Raw genomic sequence first — 23,323 nt, forward strand, 5'->3', positions numbered from 1 at the left:
GTGTGTGTGTGTGTGTGTGTGTAGACACACACACACTGATGCACTCAAGTCTAATGGATTTAATCAAATATTTTAAAAACAGATATCAAACAAAAAAAACTAAAGAATCATACATTTTCAGTACGAAATGTGACACACTGTCCAAATTAAAACATTACAAAAATAACGGGTATGACCTCTCTAAGCATTAACACAATCCTGGCAGTGTTGACGTGTTCTTTGGGTGTGTTGGGTTTGCGGCAAACATAATGCTTTGCACTTAGGCCAAAAAGTTCAATTTTTGTTTCATCAGACCGCAAAACTTTTTGCCATATGGCTGCAGAATCTCTTGAGTGTTTTTTTGCATATTTCAAATGGGATTCAAGGTGGGCTTTCTTGAGTAATGGCTTCCTTCTTGCCACCCTACCATACAGGCCACATTTGTGGAGTGCTTGGGATATTGTTGTCACATGCATACTTTAACCAGTCTACCAAAGTTGCCATTGGCCTCTTTGATCAGTCTCCTTCTTGCTCGTTCAACCAGTTTGGAGGGATGGCCTGATCTAGGAAGGGTCTTTGTGGTGCCGCACACCTTCCACTTCCTAATAATTATCTTGACCGTGCTCCAAAGGATATTCAAGGCCTTTGATAATTTTTTTATACCCATCCCCTGATCTGTGCCTTTCAACAACTTTGTACTGGAGTTCTTTTGAATAGCGCCTTGATGCGGATGGTTGAGTCTTTGCTTTGAAATGCACTACCCAGCAGAGGGAACCTACAGGAACTGTTGAATTTATCCTGAAATCATGTGAATCATTACAATTTAACACAGATGGAGGTCACTTAACTTGGTGTGTGATTTTGAAGGCGATTGGTTACACCTGAGCTAATTTAGGATTGCTATTACAAGGGGAGTGGACACATATCCAACCAAGCTATTTCAGTTTTTATTTTTAATTTTCTACAAATTTCTAGAATATTTTTTTCACTTGGATGTTGTGGGGTAGGATGTGTAGATAAATAAAAAAAAATAAAAAAAATATTTTAATGCATTTTAATTCCAGGCTATAAGGCAAAAAAAGGTGAACATTTTGAAAGGAGATGTAGACTTTTTATAGGCACTGTGTGTATATATAACATTAGGCACATATGAAAAGTTAAATTATGGAATAGCCCTACCAGTTGGCTACCTTGAAGCAACTACAGAAAAGAAAATACATTCACACAGTAGCAACAGCTTAATATGATCTAGTCATAGCCTTTTTACTGTCTGAGCTATATTTCTATACCTTCTTACTCGTTTAGCACTTCTACCTTTTCCACTCATTCTTTTTACTTGATTTTAAAGTGCTACTGTTATTTATGTTTAAATCCATGTGATGGATTTAAATACATAACTACAACAACAAGCTGTAACGCATCAGAGAAAGCACATTTTATTAGGTTTTACCATGTATTTTATTTATTGATATCATTTGACAATTCATTAAGTCATTTTCTTCAACCATCAATATATAGTCAAAGATCCTCTCTGCTATGCATTATTAACCAATTGGCACGTCCACTTACAATACCGAATGATGAATTGAATAATAGAAGCTGAGGGCAGGAATGTACCTGGTGTTTTGGTGACTTCTCTCAGAAGCTCAAAGAGCAAGTCCAACGTTGGGGGTTGGTGCTGGCGTGGGCAGTTGGAGACAGCAGCTGTGAGCTGCTCCAGTAACAGTATCCAGACTTGGATCAGTCCTGGAAAAACAAAATACCACATAAATCAAGCCACTCAAAACACTAGAATTTAGATTTTTAACCTGATAAATTATGTATAACATTCATAGGATCCAATGGATGCAGGTATTATCAAGTTCTTCACAATTAAATGAATAAAACACAGGTTTAACACAGTTGATATGCATTCCATATCACAGAACGTCAACTGATTGATGTCAATTACATTATTTTTGAGGCAAAGATGGACTTTTAATGTAAAATTAAAATGTTTTTTGTTGGTATAATAAAATAAGGGTGAGTTATAGCACTTGAGTACTTGAAAATAACCAACACTTTCAATTTTTTTTTTTAGTAATTTGATAAATGTGTTACTCTCCAAAAATATTTTCTATTATGTTAATAAACATACTTCACCATTTTATATGATAACATTTTTAGTTTGTCTGTTTAGTTCTCAGTTTAGTTTGTGATAACTTACCAGTGTCATCATCAAACTCTGCCAGAATGGACTCGACACCATCTTTACTGTTGGTGGAACTCTCCTGCACTTTCACAGGCAAGCTGGCCAATCGCGCACTGAGGAAAATAGGCTTTGAAGGCATTTTGTAGATTTTTGCAAGCAACTACAAAAGAGAGAATTTTAACAGAGTTAACCTTATACAATAGAGATATGGACACATGTGCATTAGGGGATGAGAAACGTGGGCAGGTGGAGTAGAGTTGCTGAAAAGATAAAGACAAGCCAGCGAGAGAGAGATTACATTTACTGAAATTATGAGCTTGAGGTAAGATCAAGCACACCAGCCTACAGAATACTGTACTTTATATCTTCAATATTTTCTTATACTTAATTTCTTCCCCATTTGATAACCTGTATGTTTGTTAAGTATCATTCTCTAATCAGAATTTTTGTTCTGTTGTAGTGAGAAATCATGGTAAATAATGGTGTATTCAGAAACAATGGAGATACAACCTGAGCACAAACCTGTATGAAAGTATCCCTTTAAGTTGTCATCGCGGTGTCATAGGAAATAAGTTGACCGGGAAATAAGTTGATTGCACAAGCGCAGTAATGCAAAAACAGGCAAAAGTAAGGCGGGGCAACAGTTTGATTAAAGGGGAGGTTCACTGCATGGCTTTTTATTTTTATCTTAACGTGTGAGTGATGACTCTTTATATGGTAAATTGCTTTAAACCCGTCTTTTTATGTTTCTATAACATCGCTGTCAATCAGATGTAGTTTGTGTGATTGCAGAGATTTATTTATATGTTAAAGGATTTTACACATGAAAATGTTGTCACTCTTTAATCAAATTTAAAATGTGTCAGTAATGTAATCTAATGACATGCTGCATCCATAATATTAGTTTGACAAGGTCATATTTTTACATTAATATTATTATAGCTGTAACTTTACTACAGTTTAGACATGGCAAAACACAGGTATTTACCACAGTTTAGCAAAGACGTTAACTCTCTAGTTTTTAAGTAATTAATGTATTGTTTCTTCCCAACCTTGTAATTGAAATACATGCATGATGATAGCCAGTCTCCTGTTCGTTTTCTGTCCTAATTATACAAAGTACTGTATGTAAAAATAAATGAAAGAACAAAGTGCATAATAAAAAAAAAAAAAAAAAAAAAAAATAATAATAATAATAATAATAATAATAATAGTATAAGCAACATTTTTCATCATGTGATTGATGTGCACTGTAGCCTAGTTAGCAATCGCAGCATGGAGCTCAATTTTTTCTATGACTGAAACTCACACTTTAACTTTTGGAAAATCGCTCACATACCTTTCCATACAGCAGTGCTTCCCAAAACAAGAACACCTCCAGAAATGCAAAATAACGTTTAATATATAACACATTTTGCTAATTAATGCTTGTTACACAAACAGAAATACATATTAATATCACAGGCTACTTATAAATTTCATTTTAAATTATTAATTTGTTGCTAATATATATTACAGCAATATTCACATTCCCTTATCTAGCGTCATACTGTTGAATATATCAGATCTACTTATTAATATAAAATATACTTACAAAATTCATTTTAAATTATTTTTTTTTTGTTAGACTAATATATCTGATCTGCAATGATATTCACATTATCTTATCTACCGTCATTCTGTCAAAGACATCCAATCTACTAATTTATATAATATACTTACAAAATTAAAATTATTTATTGTTTGTTAACATATCCGATCTACTTATTTCCTGGGCTCGATTCACTTATTTCCCAGCCTAAACTCATAGACATTAGAAACAATGGAATGTCCTCTTTAAATTCTAGAGCTTGATCAACTTATTTCCCGAACAACTTATTTCCTAGGACGCTGGCATTTCAACACAGGATGACTTTTGTAATGCTAAGACAATTATTTAATTAATTATTTGTATACTGAAAAATGCTAGGTTATTATCATAACTCTGGTTCCCTGAAATAGAAATGTAATCATTACTGAATCGGTATTTACCTCCTAAAGACATGAATCCCGAATACTTTATACCAAAGCTGCTCTTTGAGTCTGGGACGCAGTCCTGCCCCGCCGCCGAGGCAGTACTGCAGTCACTGACCTAAGCGTCATTTTTCCTTCAAGTCTGCTGCTAATAAGGTTAATGGTTACATTTCTATTTCAGGGAACCAGGGTTATGATAATAACTTAACATTCTCTTTCAAGTACGAAATGTAACCATTACTGGATGGGTGAGTGTACCAAAGCCATTGCAAGGGCAATGACTGGAATGCTACAAGGCTAAGCCAAGAGGTTGCCCTGTGCTTTACCATACGGAACCCCAGTAACAAGTAACTGAGGTGAAAAACTGAAGGAGAAACTCACATCTATGCTTGTGTTGTAAGGGTAAACTGGGAAGCTGACCTTAACACTCTAGTTCCAAAACCAGGGTTTTGAGGATCCACGACATTAGCGTGTAGAACCTACTGAAGGTATGGGGAGTATGCCACACTGTCGCATTGCATGTCCTTGACAGATGCACCCTGAAATAAAGCCCACCAAGTTGCAAGGCCCCTAGCGGAATGGGCAGTGAGCTTTTCTGAAAGGGGCAAGTTGGCCAGCTCATAAGCAGTCATGACTGTGTCACCCACTGCTTAGGCTTGACCATATGACTTTTTCCCCCACAGCAGACAAATAATTGTTCAGACTGCCTCCAACTTTTTGTCCTGCCTGTCAACATAATATGCCAGGACCCGAACTGGGCAGAGCGTATGGAGCTGTTGCTTCCTGTCAGACTGGAAAGGAGGTGGATGGAAAGCCTCCAATTCCATAAACTGGTTGACATGGAAAGCCAAGACAGTCTTCAGCAAAAAGGCAGGATTGGTATGGGGAGTGACCTTTGTCCTGGCCTCTGTAAAAAAAAAAAATAAGCAGGCTTTTGCAACAAAGAATGTCTGCATCTCACTCACCCACTTTGGTGAGGTGATAGCAAACAAGAAAGCTGCTTAAAAAAAAAAAAAAAAAAAAAAAAAAAAAGCAATTTCAGCTCAGCTGAAAGCAGGGGTTAAAATGGAGGCTTCATGAGTGCACTAAGCACCACGGTTAGCCTTCTACGAGGGACAATTTCCTTCACAAGCAGACAAAGCCATCAAGCCCCATTCAAAAATGTTCCTGCCAGGAAGTAAGTGAGCTCCTGGGGAGACATCTTAACATGGCGAGCTGAAACAGCTGCCAGATAGAACTTTAATGTGGAGGAGGATTAACCTTTGTCAAAAATGTGTGTAAAACTTGCAGTATAACTGCCATGGGACAAGTCATGGGGGTCTATCATGCGAACAGCCTGTTTCTGCAGCAGAGCTGCCATCTCCTGAGACTCCACAGTGACGTCTTGTGTGTCCGTGACTGATGTTGTAGTCATGCCCCGAAAGGGAGGGGGACAGTGCTTGAATTTTAGACAATAGCCAATCTGAACGGTAATAAAGCACCCCAATGTCTGGGGCATCACCAGGCATCCTGTTCGTACACCTCCTCAGAGGCAGCAATGGATAATATGTCCTCCTGTGGCCAGTCTGGGTGGCTGACAGTCCTGTGCCCCAAGGGGGCAGACAGGGCACGTGACGGTGAGTGTTCCTGCAGCGATTCAGCAAGAATAGTTCCCCAATGCGAAACCGCTGCCCAGGTTTTTTCCATTTCCTCAGAGTCTGCAGAATGCCTGGTCAGCGACTCCTCGTCCTCTTCCATAGGGGGAGGTGAAGGACAGGCAGAGCTTGACATGGATGAGGAAGACCGTAAAGACTGTTTCCTGGCTGGGCGTTACCCTGGTGCATGAGGACACAGCAACCTCTCTAAGACAGCTGATCAGGAATAAGGGACATAGAACATTCCTTAGAGCTGTGGGATAACCTCTTCAAGCGTGCGCTTGGGGTAAGGGACACACAATTTGACCATACCAGTGCCTCCTTGGTATGCTCTGTCACAGGGTCAAAGACCAGCTTTGGTATAAAGTATTCAGGATTCGGGTCTTTAGGAGGTAAATAACCATTCAGTAATGGTTACATTTCGCACTTGAAAGGGAACTGTATATTATTTTCACAAGGTTGTCAATGGCAACCATGCAAGCATTGCCTTATATAAATTAGCTCCAAACATGTATATACTATATTGAATGTAACGATTTCTAGAGGACAGTTTACAGAACTGGTATGATTATTATTGGTTCATTCACACCTACCTGTGAACACCTCCTTAAGTAGTCTAGAGCAGGAAGGCACAAATCTGTAGAACTGTACCCGGAGCCATGATCGCAGTCTCCAATCTCCTTACAGTCCACTTCTCCTGGGAGCACATTGTAGTATTATACTTTATACAAAACTTTAAATCATGGGTCATCTTAATTAAAGTTAGGTATTCACTAAGCTGGTCCACAATAGTCAAACAATTGTATGAATATATATGGATTAATCAAGTAGCAGCGAAAAGGGAATATTTACACGTGGCCAGCATTAGTGAAAACGAACTGAAGGGGAGTGCTTTGGCTGCCCAGGTACAATCATTCCTGAGGTAACCAGTTGATACTGCTCCATTACTTCATTGATGCCATGCAGTGGAGGCTGGTCCAGCACAGGTACAGTAGTCTGCTAAAATTGAAGAATGCAGCTTTATTAAATTAAGCCGAGATGTGCAGTTCGAACTGAACCATGGCACTTAAATTGAACCAAATTAAAACTGGGTTCCAGGATTCACCTGGTCTGAGATATTACTGTGTGTCTATAATTACACGTACTTAGCATTATATTTACATGGTTTTGGTTGCATTTGTTCTGTTGTGGCAAAACAAATTAATATTGATTTGTGCTCCGACTGGCTGAAATGGCCTTGTGCATTGTATAACAAATAATATTTATTTCACTAAAATAGACTTCAAATAACTCATGAGTTAAAGGTTTGTGAAAAGGACCCTGTAGTGCACTTCCACTACATCCACAAAGTGGAGAGCAGAGTGTATGTGTCAATAATATTATTCAACACAGATTTGGTGCAGACCAATCCAACTAAAAAACTCTGCTTTGTAACAACCCCACAGTTCATACAGGTTGGATAGAAATTTAGAGAAAAACTCCAATATGTACTTTGGTGTAATTGGGGTGTCCTCCCTGCTGAGGTACTTATGTAATATACAGGGTGATTCTTAAGTCACTGGACAAATTAGATGAACACTATAATTAAATGGATACACACAGAACCCCTTAAGTAACTCCTCGAAAAACAATTAAAACACCTTTCAGGCTTATGTCAAATTGGTCAAATCCTGCTCTCTCATGGTGGCCCAACACTAACAGGGTGTTTAATTTGTAAGCTCTTCTCTCCATACATTATATTCACATTTCCCAAACTCACGTTTTATTAGGTTTTTTTTTTACTTAAAAGACCTTGAGACCATGGGCTCATTTTCAGGGCCTCCTGAAAATCAACCAAGCAGCTTACCTAGCCCCTTGACAAACTTCATAAGGCACATAATGTAATCAGAGGCAGCATTGGCAAAAACTTGAATATTGTCGGTACTGATAAACGCTTCAAAGACATCAAACACAGGAGCTTGGCATTTTCCTGGAAAACAAAATGAAAAGAAAAGAAACAATGGTTTTAATGACCAGTTCTGTAACGAGACATTACATTTATGTCTGTTGAAGGGTAACTAAAATGGGCAAATATTCACGTGAGTGAATTAGTGAAGGGTACATTTACAGTACAAATCAGTCAACATGGTCTAGCCATGCATTGTATTTATTCTTCATTAAAGGATTCATTCTGAGGGAATATATTCAATAATCTAACTCAATCAACAGTGTGGGTTTAGTCTCAATTCCATAAAACGAATGAAGTAAACCTGTACGTTTTTGTGCATTTTGATTTGAAACTGTTAGTTATGTGGCTGCTCCCACACATTATTTCTTCACTGATATATAGAAATGTACAACTGAACACACAGCACCAACTGGGATACAGTTAAAAAATTAGAAAATACAATTTGAAACACAAACTGTGAATGTTATGAAGTCTATTTGTGAACATAAGTAAAAGCACAGTAAAGCAGGGTTCTACTTTTGAGCAAACTGCTCAAGCAACTTATACATCCATGGATACTCCTCCACCTAACAATCATTTTATGGGAAATGCCCCAAGAACATCAGCTTCATATAGCCACTTCAACAATACGTAATCCTGTGCTTCCTAATGTATTGTACTACAAACAGTGAGCAGGGATGAAGATGATAACTGTCTCGTTTTGAGTTTATTACCCATGGAATATTCGCCAACCAGGTAGTCTTTGACATTGGTCTTATTACCATGCACTGTCCTCAGTGCACTGAAGAGAGGCCTCCAGCCAGACTGGATCTGTGGGGAGCACACTTCCACCAGCTGGCCTATGGAGGTGATCACCTGATGGGCAAAAAACAACACTGAACCACTGCCTGACTGCAATAAGCTTTAATACACTGCAGTCATTTAGCTTTTATCACAAAAAAGCAAAATCAAGTATGTTTGCTTGTACATCCCCTGCCATGTCTACGAATACAAAATTAGAGCTTTGGATTTATCCTTATAAAAGTGTCCCATGGTAAAAGCATAGCAAAGTGTAATAAAACAAGTGAAAGCATAGATAAGCACTGTAATGAATAGCGAGGTATGGTAACGCACATTAATAAACATGGCAAATCAGGGTAAATGATAGTAAATGCATAGTATAACTGTGGGAAAGCATGGTAAAACTGCAAAAAAAAACTGCAAAAAAAAAAAAAAACACAAAGCTTGTATAAGGATAGCATCATGGAAAACATCACCCAACAAGACAATGTCTCAAAATGCTGATACTTTTAATAACACCTCCGATTGTTATATGTTTCAAATGTCCAGTTGTGTTTTTATTTTAAAACATGATATATGTTAGTAAAATCTATGTTTGCAGTGTGTAGCTAATTAAAGTGCAAAACAGGTACTATCTATGGAATGACTGTGTTAGCTACAATTAATTTGAAGTTTTGTAAATAGGGCCCATTGTAGTTCAAATAATGAATATTTGCTTCTGGTCGCCTTAATTATCTCTCTAATGCAGTGGACATGCTTCCCTAGCAAAGGGTAATAAACAACCAACAGTTCTGAAACTCCTGTAAGAAGAGTGCTGGGCTGCGCAGAATCTGTTGAGGCCTAGTGATGGCAGTGGCTCCTCATGCGGAAGTGCAGAATGTACCTGATCCTGGACATCCTCGTCGCACAGCTCCAGCTGCATGATGTGCTCAAAGGGGCGGAACAGGGCCTCGTTGAAATGGAAATGAGGCAGCTCCCTCCAGGTAGACAGGACCTCTGTGAGGACGTCATGAATGAAGGAAATGGCCTTTTGGGAAACGTGTCTCTCCTTGTGGCAAGCGGCCTTGAGGCAAGAAAAAGAAAAAACACTGAACAACAACTTCCCACCAAACAGCTTACCCCAAGACAGACCTGCATTTTGCTCTGTAGGTCTTCCTATACAATCTGCACCAACAACCCGGGGTGCATATATAAATGGTGTGTTTAGTTTATATAGACAATGTATTGCATGCAAATGTATTACAGCAAATCAACTTTTTTTTTTTTTTTTTTTAAAAGGAGCCCGGCCAGACTACAGGGGTCGCTGGTGCGCGGTGTGCATTTTGTTAATGGCAAAAACCTTAAATGTATTTTAATATTTGTTTTTTGCTGATCTTGTTCTACTATTTTTAAATGCAACTGTTCATTTTAAGCTACATTTTTACACAACAGTACTCGCACATGTTTGGTCACCAGAGCAACTGTTGCAAGAAACTGATGTTCCCATATTCTGCTGGTGTTATACAGTACCTCTCTGCACTTACAAGCATTTGTATTCGATCACATTGTTACCGTCCTTCTCAAGCTTCAGTTTATTAAAACATGTGATATGCGTTTTCTTTTTTTTTTTTTATACAGACCGACGTCATAGGGCATTCATAAATATTGACACAGCTTTTAAAGGGAGATGCATCATTTTTGTGTCTAACCCAGAAAAAACAGTTACCAAATGTTTTGATTTCGCATTTTGCAACCATTTCAGTCGCAGCCTGGAGCTCTGCATCATAATTTCTCATTTCTGTGATTCAGTGGTACAAACAGATCGGCACATTATTAGGGAGTATTGTGGTTGAGGAATCATATCGTCATAAAGAATAACTGCTGCTGTGTACCAGTTACAAGCCTGTCAACAGGCTAGCTGCTGGACCATCAATGTGCCCTGTTCTGTTACCTCCACAAGGTGAGGAGCCACCACGCTCCAGGCCCTCATCATGTGTAGCAGTGGGCGTGACTTGCTCCTAACAATACGCAACATCACGTCCCCCAGGCGGAAGAGGTGTAGCGCACTGGCGTGGTCTTGAGTTGACTTGGCTTTCCCTGGAAATAAATAAATAAGTACATGTTGAAGTCCTATGTGCTGGGAATACATATATTTTTGTAGTATTTTATATAGGAAAAGGATTTATACATGTATACATTTATGGGTGGGAGGGGAGCAAAGAGTTTCCTCACTGAATCCATATAGGTCTGTAAACTCAGTATCTTGGATTTTGCAAGGTGTCTTAAGCCCCTTTCACATTGACATGCTCTACTCAGGTCAGAACCTACCCGGGTCAGGACCCGGTGTCATGCAGGTTGGCTACGCGATTTCACACTGCTTTTGATAAAGCAGGGTTGACCTGGGTGGCAGATGTAAGTAAACAGTACGCGTGTATCAATGCCCCGGAAGCAGTTTGTTAGACACTTCCATCCAAGCTTCTCTGAATTGAACTGTCAGCCTTAATGTTGATTAGAGCAAATATTTAATCCCTGCTACAATCTGGCTCATGGGGTGTCTCAAATCTTCAAAAATATGGCTAAACAGAAAACAGAAATGTTCCTTGTGGAAGTGAAACCTTCATGCAGGCATGGCTGTTTGTTATTTCGTCATCTCATGAACGACTGTCATGCATTTCGTCTTTCTCAACCCGGATCAAAGTGTGTCAACCCACATCCTGAGGTGGGTCGCTGAGACCCTGGTCAACCCAGGTTCCTTATTTCACACTATGCAGACAGCCAGAACCCGGGTCGTGAAAGGGGCTTAAAAATAAATAAATAAAGAAAGAAAGAAAGAAAAGAATGTAAGGTTTTTTTTCTTCCAGCCTGAAAGGACTGTTAACTGTCTGGATTTTACGAGTCTTTACAAAACCAAGCCACTGAAATTAAAAACCTAACATTTCACATGCAGCGTTTATGCTACAGCAACACTGGAGTCTGAAAAATGTAAACATTTTGCAACCAACATGTGTTCAGTTTTTCCTTTACGGCTGGATCACAATAAACTGCTTGAAAATAAGCTGCTGTTACAGTTTCAAGATTTTAAAGACCATTTAGCTTAAAAGGAATCTATCACTGGATAATGATAGTATACTGGAAATCTAACTGGCTGAGATGATCTGTGGGCTTTAGAATACATATTAAAATTGAATGAAAAAATCTGATTCAACCAGATATGCCATTTTTGATATTCAGAAGATCAATGTTATTGACCTAGTATTCGTATGAGTAGATCCAGTTACGGTGAATGTTTATCACATAATAACGACATACATCTTACCCATTTTCCACTTTGATTCCCTAAACAGGGCCCACAAGGTGCACTTTTGAAAGAAACACATATGGTAACAAACATGTATTTTCATTTTAAACCCTGATTTCTGGTACTACACTAGGTTTAAAATAAAAAAGTTCCCAGTCTTTGTCCCTTCAACACCTTCTGTCCTATCATTAAACAACCACCCGCTTCCCCTATTAACCGACATGCTCAGCAGCCAGTAACATTCGTTGACCCTGAAGACACTTCTGAGATGAAACATCATAACTGGAAAACCAGACGTCCTGCATATTACTGGCTGCTGAGCATGTCAGTTAATAAGGAAAGCGGATGGGTGGTTAGTGACAGGAAAGAAGGTGTTGAAGGGGCAGAGACAATTTTTACTTTAAATACAGGGGAAATGATCATGGAAGTGGCAAGACAGAGACTTCCAATTATTATTCAACCTGGTTCACCATTGCAACCCCTGAACTAACTCACGAGAGATGAAGACGAACACTTGCGTCCTCGGAAATGAGTGCCGTCAGCAGTATGTTTTTTTTCCCACTCTGCAAGCCTGTCAAGCAGCCATATTCAGAACTTACAGCGTCGGAATTGCACAAAGGCCAGCCACAGGGGTCGCTAGTGCACGGTGAGCCAAGAACTCCCCAGCCAGGGCTCCAAAAAATATGAACTCCATTCTTTTGCTGTTAAATGTAGTGCAGTACTATTTATTAATTTGATCGCTTCTTTGTAATTCTAGTGTACAACAAGATTAATATAACGCATAAGATACAGAAGACAAATTTGTGAAAGTAGCCACTGTAGCCTCTAACCCACTCCAGAAATAACCCAACCATAGATGCAGTGACATACAAAGGCTCATCAGTCAGAACAAGCGTGGTGAGAAACAATGAACGCTGCAATTAACCAATACATAAATAATTAACCAATACATAAAAAAAGGTTAAAGAACACGGCTGGTTTCAATGGGAGTAAGCAGCAGACCGGTAGAATCCACTCACTTGAGGTCACTGGGTAGCTTGGGCTGAGGAGGCTCAGTATTTATGAAAACGTACAGGAGTTTTTTGTACTAAAATAGCATAATAATTAAAACTATGGCTTTGATGTAAGTTTAACCCTAGACCCTGTATAGAACTAAAAATCAGCACTAGTTAGGGTCTTTTATAAAAAAAATTAAGTCTGCTTGTTTTGGTATCCTTTAAGTAATTGCAGCTAACACAATAATTTCATAAATCCTATCTGTTTTGCACTTCCATTAATTAGCTTAGTATGTTTCAAATGAGCAGCTTTGAAGAAACGCATGTTATAGTACTGTGATGAGTCAAAGGGGTTACGGTCTGTAATTCAGCCTCCCGGCAGTTGAAGGCACCAAGCTAACCCGGGACTTCCCTTACCAAACTCACGTGACCGTGACAGAAGTCACCTTTATGAGGGGCATCACCTTGGTGAGGGGTGGAAGTGAAAGTATGTAGATCCCAGTCACTCGACTCAAATTAATTGTGGCAACACTTGTCAGTTTGGGACTGGTGTTCCACTGACTAAAGGGGCGGGGCTTTGCATACAAAAGGGTACGCGCTACTGTGTTCCAGCTGGTCTTTGAAATACAGGTGGGGGTTACGAGGCTGGAGGGAGTAAGAAAGGAGTGCTTGTGCCACAGCTGGAAAGTGTACTATCAGTTTCTGTTTTGTTAAACTTTTTGTTTTTGTTTTTATGTACGGCAGGCGATCCACAGAGGACTGAGAAGTTGAAAGGTGTACAGAGTCGTACATGGAATATTATTTTTGTTTGTTCAAGCACTCCCTCCCTCATGGCAGATACTTTTTTCCATGTAACAAAATAAAATACCTTTGTCACGTATTTTTGTCTGGAAATTCCATTATTTACACACATGCCTCACAAGAACACATGTATTTTCATTTTAAATATATCTGGTACTACTTTAGGTTAAAAGTTTGTATACCTTATTCTAGGGTTGTCTGTTTGTACTTGCACTCCCCAGTTCATTTAACCTCGGCAGTGTCTTCTGGTTTCAAAGCATGTTGCAAGATGAAAGCATATCAGTCAACAGCGGAAGCAACTGGTTGGTTAATGACAGGAAAGAAGCCTTTAAAAGGGGAGGAGAATTTCCCCCTCCCGGTGAAATGACCAAGGAAGTGCAACACTAACTGAAACCATGACTTGCAAACGGAGATTTCTTTAACCAATTGTAGTACCATATATAATGTTTTAAAATAAATATAAAAGTTAACTACCTAAGTAATGGAAGTACTCAATGAGTAAGAGTTATGGCATTATTAGCTGCAATCACTTTAAGGGAGGAGAGGTATTTTATTGCAGTAATACCTGGCATAGCCAAGGAGTAGGCCCCCGTTTCTGTCACAGAATTAAAGAGCTGAGCCTGGGATGCTTTTCTCAGCTGATGGAGAAATCCTACCAAGGTAGACAGGTTCAGTTTGTTAGCAGCATCTTCGAATAACCTAATAGGGGAAAAAGGACATGGATCAGTGCGAGTCTGGGCTAAACCCTTCATATTCCTGAAAATACTTTAAAATGAAAGCTGCAGTAGTTTAGAGCATTATGAGATTTTAGCTTTGAAAACTGCCTAAAATGCCCCATGTGGTTTAATCAACAGCTTGGAAAAACAAAGGCTAGGGCTGACAGTTAACAAGATCAACAAGGGTGAACAACAAATAACTCACTTGTCTGTACAAGCTGTTTACTTAACAAAGTACCATATGCATCTCATCCTTAAGCTTTAACGTCAATCTGGAACTTCTGTTATAAGGAGCGCTCCAGATAAGGTTTTTGGTCTGGGAGTAACTTACCCTCTAATTTTAACACATAGAGTACATTTCAGGGGGTAAAATGCAACATTACCTTGAAGTCACGAGTAATCTCGAGAAATACTTTAATGGTAGTGGGGTAGGCATTAAAAAAGAGCCTTCCATTTTAACTGCAATATTACTTTGAACTACTATACAACCATGCATGTGTTATACAAGGTTCTTTATCGGCTCAGCAAATTAATTACATTACTTATATTTTAACATTAAATTATTAAACTCAGTGAACATGTTAAAACTTCAATGTAAAGCCACACAGATAAATACAATACAAAAAAATGCATTAAGAAGTTATAAAACAGTTCATTTAATATTATAGGCACCTTTTTATAGCCGTTGTCTTGACAGTTCCAGTTGGATTTGTAGCTGGACTGGGGTGTTTAGGCTTACCTGTGTAGCTTACATTTCTTATTATTTTACTGTGATTGGCTGCAAAGACAACAGTGCTAGCCAGAGGATTGGATAATGCTTGTTGGATTGTTTTTACTTCTGTAGTTTCCTAGTAACTATAGACATTGTATTCTGGGAGATGTAGCTGTCAGTGGAAGTTTTAGGGGAGGCGAGATGGTATGCAGACAAGCTGTGCAGCAAAATTGCAATGTGCATTCTTACACATTACATTTAAATTTAGTGTGTATTTCGGATTGTTTAATGCGTAAAAACGGCATTTTCGCAGCTTATCTGGTCCGCTGGTTATAAGGTAAAAAAATGTGATACAACATTGAGCATACATGTAAAGTGTCTTCTGACAACCCATACAAATAATTATGAATCGTAGTCAAAGTTGCAATATTATTCACTGCATCATAAGCATTGCTTATAACTGTTTAGAGGTTTGTTTGTCATGTTAATCAAGTTAAGGGTGATAACTGATGCTAACTGCTTATACCTGCATATGCACGTGGAGGGTGAAAATAGAGTGATTGAAGAATTTGTTGTACCATTTGGTAATTGAAGCCAACAAAATATTTCTATAAATGTTCTCTGCCATCCACATCCATTCATTATATAGGTCTAAAATGTGGAGTTTTGAAAGAAAAGTATAAAACTACCAGATGTCTGTTTTTAAAGTGAAACGATGTGTTCGCTACAACATGTGATTCTTTAGAAACTGTACATTTTAGACCTATAGTATGTAGCGAATGGAAGTGTAAAATTATTTCTGAAATTAATTTGTTAGTGTCACAAAGACGGCCGGACCGGGTGGTGTCAGACCAGAGCCAGGAAATAAACAACGAGAGAGGTGGAGTTTGGTGGAGCTGAGCGAATGGTTTCACTCAGCATTTAATAAATAAACAGAACAGAAAATAAAAAGGTTGTAACAAACAAAAGTACAGGACACGGCACATTCGCCAAAACAAAAGAGACAAACAAAACGGACTATACAGACAAACACTGTGAGCTGATTTAATGATTATTATTATTATTATTATTATTATTATTATTATTATTATTATTACCTCCGTCTCCAATCCCATTCTCCACTCACCGAACACACAACCCTGAGTATGTGAAAACATGCTGCTTTTGTGCAGCTGTACCGAGACTTGACTGCTAATCAATCATTCAATTGCAGTCTCAGTACAACTGCACGTGAATTAATAAAGTGCAATTCCCAGTGCTCACATATTGTTACTTTTTACTTGCACGTGAAGTCATGTGCAATCCTCGTGCCTAAATACAAATATACATTTTAAACATTCGTGTCACACAGACCCGTTTATATCCCGTGTACCGATGACTATACGCCAACATTAAAACACAACACATAACACAAAATATACACAGGGGCGGGCACTTTGCCACAGTTAGCCATAATTACATTACGGCAAACTATCAGGTATGCTATTACCATGTTTTACCGGTTACATTTAAATAAAGTTATAAAGCCATCATCCTGATTAATTGTTATTGCATTTACACAAATACTTTGTTTATACGTTAAGGTGCTTAAAATAGATCAATCAAAATATCTTATAGTAACAAGAGCCACCGCTGCTGAGTGTACACAAGGAAACTTGATCCACCTTTTGAACTCAGACCGGAACACCTAAGCTGTAGAATGTAAGTCTTACAGTCACCACTAGCCGAGTCCCAAGCAGTGAGATACAGTGCCCTTGCAGCCAGCCCAGCAGTTCCCCCAGCACCTCTGTACCTGTCAGCCTGTGTGGAGAGCGTGCAGACTGCCTTAGCGGCACTACTCCCACTCAGCAGGCTCCCTCCCCGGAAGTCGAACACTTTGCCCTTGCTAGTCTCCTTCAGCAGCTCTTGGATGGACAGAGGCTGGATGACGGGGTGGCTGACTGTCAGGTCCTGCTCCAGACTGTCTTGCCTGAGCTCCAGGGCTATTTCCACAGCCTGCTGAGCTTGCGTGATTGTGACGGCTGGCTGAGAGGAGCCATCGCTGAAGTGGCTGTGCTCCAGAGTGCTCACGTACTCACACACCCTGGGGAACACAGGAAAAGGTGCAAGTCAAGCAGGAAATGAAAATGAATGAAACACATAGCTGTTGAATGTGGATTCATGTCCAAAAATGGTGTCTTGCTAAACTCAATGGGGAAAATTCACATAGCCCTTTTTTCCAGTGTCAGCATTTTTGTTAGAAAAGACAAAAAACATCTTTATGGTACAAAACAATGAATGAACAAGTTATAGAGCAACTTGGTAAGACATATCACATTTATGTTAACTATCTATTCTTCTTGTTCCTTACCCTCTACATCATTTTCTGTTTGAATCATCGTATTGCGATGATTTTTTTTTTAAAGCCCCAATGTTGTATTTAGAGAAGACACATTTTGATTAACAGATTTACGTATTGATGTAACAGAGGAAATACAAAATTAGTTTTCAGCATCAGAAAAAATAGAATGAGCTATCAGTATCATGAAAAAGTAAATCCCTGTGACTTACTGTACATCAATTGTATACTCATACTTGTTATATGTGGCTAAGGTTATTTAGTAGATTATTCAATACATTTTGAAGCCAAAAATATCCTAAAAAGGTGACGCATTTTTTCAAGTATTAGACAAAATGACCAGTAATGATAACAAATGGTCCTTGACAAATGCAGAGCAGTAATTCTCAAGAAGATCCAGCAAAGGGAACCTGAAAATGTGCGGCCAGCAGTCGTGGTTGTGGCTACCCATCTCCAGGCCCACGTTCAGAATGGCGTCCATGCAGAGCACATGAGCCGTGTGCAGCCGAGCTCCCTGGGGCCTTCCCATCTGCTCCAACTTTTGCTCTACCTTCTGTTTCACTGCACAGAACAAGTGGGAAAAACTAGAATTTTAAATCAAATACAATGTTAGGTTCTGAAAAACAGTTAATAGCTTGGGGAAATACTGTACAAGCACAATATTACTTCCTGTTTTTGCAGCATTTTCTTTTTAAAAGGAATGATTATTTTGATATTTTCATTTACACATCTTGGACTAGAGCTAGGTAGCTTCTTGTTTTATTTTCATCAAATTCTAGGCAATATTTGTCTAGATGTTTGTGTTCCCTGGCACAGGAGTTTATTTAAAATGAATTAATTCAATATTATTAAAAGGTAGATGACTATGAACTATACCTACAGTTTGTAGTTAGAAATTTCAGTATGACAGTATACCAACAGATAGACAGACACCCCCCTGAAACGTGTTCTACAGAATGTCCTTAGCAAGTCTCAAAACAATTTGATACCAGTGAGCAGTTCTCTAGATATATGTAAACAAGAAAGTGTGACAACAGGAGAAGATATATGCATCCCAGGCAAATAAAAATAAATTACCTTACAACTACCAGTACTGCTATTGTGTATACTGAGGGACACATTTGAGTACAAACCAAATATCAAAACATTAAGCAACTAGGCACTTCAAGGCCCTCAAGCCACATCTTAACATATAAATATGATGCAATCCTTAAATCAGGTAAGTATAGGGGTTACCAGTAGGGGTTATAATAAGAACAGTGGTGCTAGTCTCTACCTGCCTCATCCTGTCAAACTCTTTTATAGTATGTGGAAGTGTATTGCTGCACATGCAGTTCCAACATTCCTGTACCTTGTGATATGGTGTCACTAAACTCAGGGGCTTCTTTGTCATCTTTATCTTCTTGCACGCAGGATGCAGCAGCCATCTGGGCCAGAGCTGAGGCGCAGTTAGCAGCAACACCTGCGGAAAGCCCAGGGATGTAAATTCACTGGGATTATTCTATCCACAGTGGTTTAGTAAGAGCTGGAGGGTTTGGGTAAGCTTGAAGCTCTGCTAGTCTTGGCACAGGCTTGCTCTAGTGCAGTGGTTTTCAACCTTTTATTTTAATATAACTGTACCCCTTCTGTCTGGAGGCTTCAGCACAAGTATCCCTTTATAATTTTCGCTCTACAGAATGGTACCACTGTTGCAATAAAAGTAATCTGATTTAAAAATATATTAATTTATGTCACAGCAGGTTGGGACTGACATACTGCTGGTTTAGTACAGAACACTAAACTGAAATTCTTAAAACTTTGGATGCACAGAATCAAAAAACAGTATTTGGAAATACAGAAATTTGCTTTCAGTTCGGCAAAGTTATTAGAAATAACCCAAAATCTGCAGTGTAAATGTCTATCACATTACCATTTACTTCCCATTTCAGCATAATTATGTGTGTCATATAAAATGTTTACAATATCAAAAACATTAAACTCAAGATAAAACTACAATAAATTAACGAATAAAGACAATATCCAAAAGGGACTCAGTATCAGTTTGTTGTTTTGCATTTTCTGTAGACTGATTCTGAAATTAAGAAATGTACCCAGAAACCACACAGGATAACCTGGATGTATTCAAACACTGTAAACAAATTCAGCCAGTGCTATTGCAGTTATCAAAATGCAGCCTAATAAATAAAACAAAAGCTGTCAAAAGAATTGTGATTATTATTTAGGTTTACCACAGCATTTATACTTTTTTAAAAAATTCACAAAGATTGCGCTTCACTTATTAGTATTCAATTATATGAAAACTGTAAAGTTCATGAGCAGCACAGAGCACTCTGAGCAGAGCTCTCCGCAGCAGAATCGCCAGTCTCCTGCTTCACCCACCCTGATATCAGAGTTGAAATCCGCTCAACTCAGATCACGCATGTGTACAGGTGGATGATATATCTTTTAAACTACTATACTAACATTTGAGCTACTAAACAAAAATGAAATATTTAGAGTTTTAGAGATAATTGAGATAACATATACTGTAAATCAAGATCATGATTTTCTTTTACTTCCATTTCTGAGTCGTCCTGCGTACCCCTTACGATCCTAAGAACCACCACCAGGGGTACTCGTACTCCTGTTTGAAAGCCCCTGCTCTGGTGGACAGAGCACAACTGTTCTTGCAGCTCTTAAACTTCAACCCAGATGGTGTGACATTTTCGTAGAGGCATATTGAGGTTGATATTCGTCTTTTACTGTATACTATTTTAATTAACCTTTTGATACATACTGCCGTGTTCTGAGCTTTTTCTAACGATAAAGAAAATGTAATATTGAATATTTGCCCATCAAATAAACAATGTTCTGGTTGTTTGGCTATTTCTGTGTTGGAATGCTACAATTACATTGGCATGCACTGGTTCAATGAATTTTACACAGGCTCTTGCTTAAAACTAGACCAAGCTCTTTGTTTACTGTATTTGTATTGTATACTGTGCATGTACCTTACTGTATTTCCCCAGGGAAATATTTTGCTAACTGACTGATGTAGTGAAACTGACAGCTGGCAAGGAATGTTATATAACACATTTAGGAAAGTCCTTTTCCATGTTCTGTAGTGTGCATACATGTTTTAAAATTGCACAGATGGCATGGAGTGCAACAGCCCCATCTGCTGATTGAGCAGTGCTAAAGGCGTGAGTTGCAAAACCATGTATATTTAGTAGTACAGGCAGTAGTTGCAAAAAAGTTATTTCATCCCTAATTTTATTTGATTTCTATGTTATCACCAGGATTTAGTACTGCATAAGCATGTATGAATGAAGTTTGTGAGGGACTGTAGAGTTCTTCACCCACGGTGCACCAGAAGTTAGTATTTTGAGATTTAATTGCTATCTATATTACGAACCAAAAATAATCAACTTCAGTTTTAGCTTAAAAGCAAACGCAGTTATACATAGTGTATTTAACACCAGTCCAATGATATTAACCCCATGCAAAATATGCCTGTTAAAAAAAACAAAAAAACAGTAAAATCAATCACTATGCTACGAACCTAAAACAAAGTACACATCATAACACATAACTAAGGCTATCCACCACATTTTTACCTCTTAAGCTATGAGGTAAAAGCAGTAAACATTAAAACTTAAAATTCTCAAATGGTTTAACACTAACAGTTGTTGAATTCTAAATTCTATGCGTTTCCCACAAATGTTGTATCACTACAGGTGCATTTTCATACACATACTGTAGTTCTACCAGGCCCAGCACTCCTTCCACCCACATCTTCCTACCTAAAGCACAGCTTAGCCCTGCTGCTTTCCTCAGCCCATCCAGACTCAGGCAGATGGCATCCCGCTCCTTCTGGTTCTGTTCCTTCACCCCCTCTGCCCCCAGGATAAACGTTAAGCCCTTGGAGCTCCCAGCCATCCTGCCCGTCAGCGGTGTCGACAGAGTGTCAATCAGGTTTTTCCAGCAACCAATCAGGATGAAGCGAGCGAAGACCACACCTACAGAACCAAACCGAGGCATCACCAGGGAATGTCAACCGGGGTAAATGTACATTTTCACAACTTCTCTTCCCATACAAAATGTAAAGGATACATTTAAGGGGAATATTTTTAGTTTGTTAACTGTCAAGAATAGCTTACTAACATATTTACAAATATTGCTTATTTTTATATAGATAATAACTAATAAAAAGGTCAGTTAGAAAGTTCAGTAGTCATCAACTCCAAGTTGATCATAACATATATCGTGGCCCTCGATATATAGCGGATTCATATTGGACCTCGACACCTGCAATATATCGAGTGGGAGGTGTAATACACAAAAAAATGAATTTTACGAAAATGTACAGAACAAACCTCACCACTTAAGTTTAAGTGTGCTTATTTTCAAGCCGGCCACTTAAAAAAACCGAGTACAGAAGTGTCTTTTTACTTTATTTGAAACAAAGACGAGGGATAAAAAAGTAGGGCTGTCACGGTATACCGTGGTAAGACTGCCACAGTTATGAAACCGCAACCATTTTTATATACCGTGGTTACTGAGTTCACGAGTTACCACGGAATGCAAAAGGAGTTCTAGGTGCTTGTCAGTTTTTAACTTTTTAAAAAAAAAAAAGCAAAACAAGTGCTGGTGCTGTTTTGCTGTTAAATTGTGTTGTTTTTACAGGAAACAGTTGTGTTGAAACTAAACAAGCAAAACAAAAATGTCGGAGAGTAAACAGAGACTGGGAAGTAACGAAAGTGACATCATCCACCTGGGGATATTTTGGGTATGCAAAAAAGGAAGAGGGCTTTGCTATCTGAAAACTTGCATAGTCAGTACATAATAGGACTCTTTATTTAACAATCTTTATTTCTCATTTTCTCCCCAATTTGGAAAGCCCTATTATTTTTTATTTCAAACTGGCTCACCACTGCCACCCCCGCGCTAACTCAGAAGAGACGAAAACAGACACACATGTTCTCCAAAATGTCATCCATATGCTTTTTTTCACTCTGCATGCCCGCCATGCAGCCACCTCAGAGCTACAGCGTCAGAGGACCATGCAGCTCTGGGTAACTCACTGGCAGGCCGGCTGGCGCCTGACCAGTCTACAGGGGTGCGCAGTAAGCTGAGGACACCCTGGCTGACCTAAGCCCTCACCACCCGGGCGGTGCTCAGCCAATTGTGTGCCGCCCCCTGGGAACTCCCACCCACCAGTGACCTCCAGGGTATAAGGCGCATTCTGCACTGCGTGCGGAGTGCTTTGACCAGATGCGCCACTTGGCCCCTTCCTTTAACACTATTTATAGCAGTATTGTGCTTCTCAACTGCAATTCTGGACACAGTACAGTTCAAATTCAAACTAATGGAAAATATTTAGATTTTTTGCAGGAAAAATGTAACTACAGTAAGAGCACTTAAACAGCTTTTACATAGCTGTTTTAAAACAGAAAGCTTAATGTTAAAAGTAACAATTTTTTTTTTTTTTTTTAATTAATACAAATATTTTAATATTGTTGACCACTGTGTATTTCTTTAAACAGCCATTTAAAAAAAATGACATTATACCGTTGTATAATGATAACCACGGTATATTTTGACGGTTATCATACCATCAAAATGTAATACCGTAACATCCCTAATACAAATTACCCACGTACCTGCCACCACAGAATCAGCTGCACTTTTGTCGTGGGAAAGAGGAGACTGCATTGAGGCCTTGTTGATCATCTGCCCTCCAATAGCACTGCTGCCCAGTCCATCAATATCTGAAGAGAAATGCATTACAGTAATACAACAGCACACAAAATGAGGTCTTACTGGGGCCAATTTAACCCTAAAAGTGTGTTAGGAGAACTAACCAAATTGTTTTGCTGTCTTCTGCTGTCTTCACTCAAAGTTGGTGTTGTACCAGCTGTCTGGAGTTTCAGCCCCAAACATATTAAAGGAACTAGAAG

At 38.8% G+C, this 23,323-nt stretch overlaps 1 protein-coding gene across 5 annotated transcripts in view; it reads right to left on the bottom strand.

Moving 5' to 3' along the window:
• LOC121316061 (brefeldin A-inhibited guanine nucleotide-exchange protein 3-like) overlaps positions 1 to 23,323 on the bottom strand; it is an 83,762-nt gene that overhangs the window by 17,476 nt on the left and 42,963 nt on the right. For all 5 annotated transcript variants that reach the window (XM_041250787.1, XM_041250790.1, XM_041250786.1 and 2 more), the window contains exons 15-27: positions 23,027 to 23,134; positions 21,167 to 21,382; positions 18,736 to 18,846; positions 17,795 to 17,945; positions 16,839 to 17,129; positions 14,184 to 14,317; positions 10,476 to 10,621; positions 9,429 to 9,608; positions 8,479 to 8,620; positions 7,664 to 7,786; positions 6,411 to 6,514; positions 2,186 to 2,330; positions 1,597 to 1,725 (exon numbers count right to left, since the gene is read on the bottom strand). In XM_041250787.1, the coding sequence (XP_041106721.1) occupies positions 1,597 to 1,725; positions 2,186 to 2,330; positions 6,411 to 6,514; positions 7,664 to 7,786; positions 8,479 to 8,620; positions 9,429 to 9,608; positions 10,476 to 10,621; positions 14,184 to 14,317; positions 16,839 to 17,129; positions 17,795 to 17,945; positions 18,736 to 18,846; positions 21,167 to 21,382; positions 23,027 to 23,134 (1,980 nt within the window). The remainder of the gene's footprint in view (positions 1 to 1,596; positions 1,726 to 2,185; positions 2,331 to 6,410; positions 6,515 to 7,663; positions 7,787 to 8,478; positions 8,621 to 9,428; positions 9,609 to 10,475; positions 10,622 to 14,183; positions 14,318 to 16,838; positions 17,130 to 17,794; positions 17,946 to 18,735; positions 18,847 to 21,166; positions 21,383 to 23,026; positions 23,135 to 23,323) is intronic.

Source organism: Polyodon spathula, chromosome 5 (assembly GCF_017654505.1).
Source record: "Polyodon spathula isolate WHYD16114869_AA chromosome 5, ASM1765450v1, whole genome shotgun sequence".
Classification (NCBI taxonomy): Eukaryota; Metazoa; Chordata; class Actinopteri; order Acipenseriformes; family Polyodontidae; genus Polyodon; species Polyodon spathula.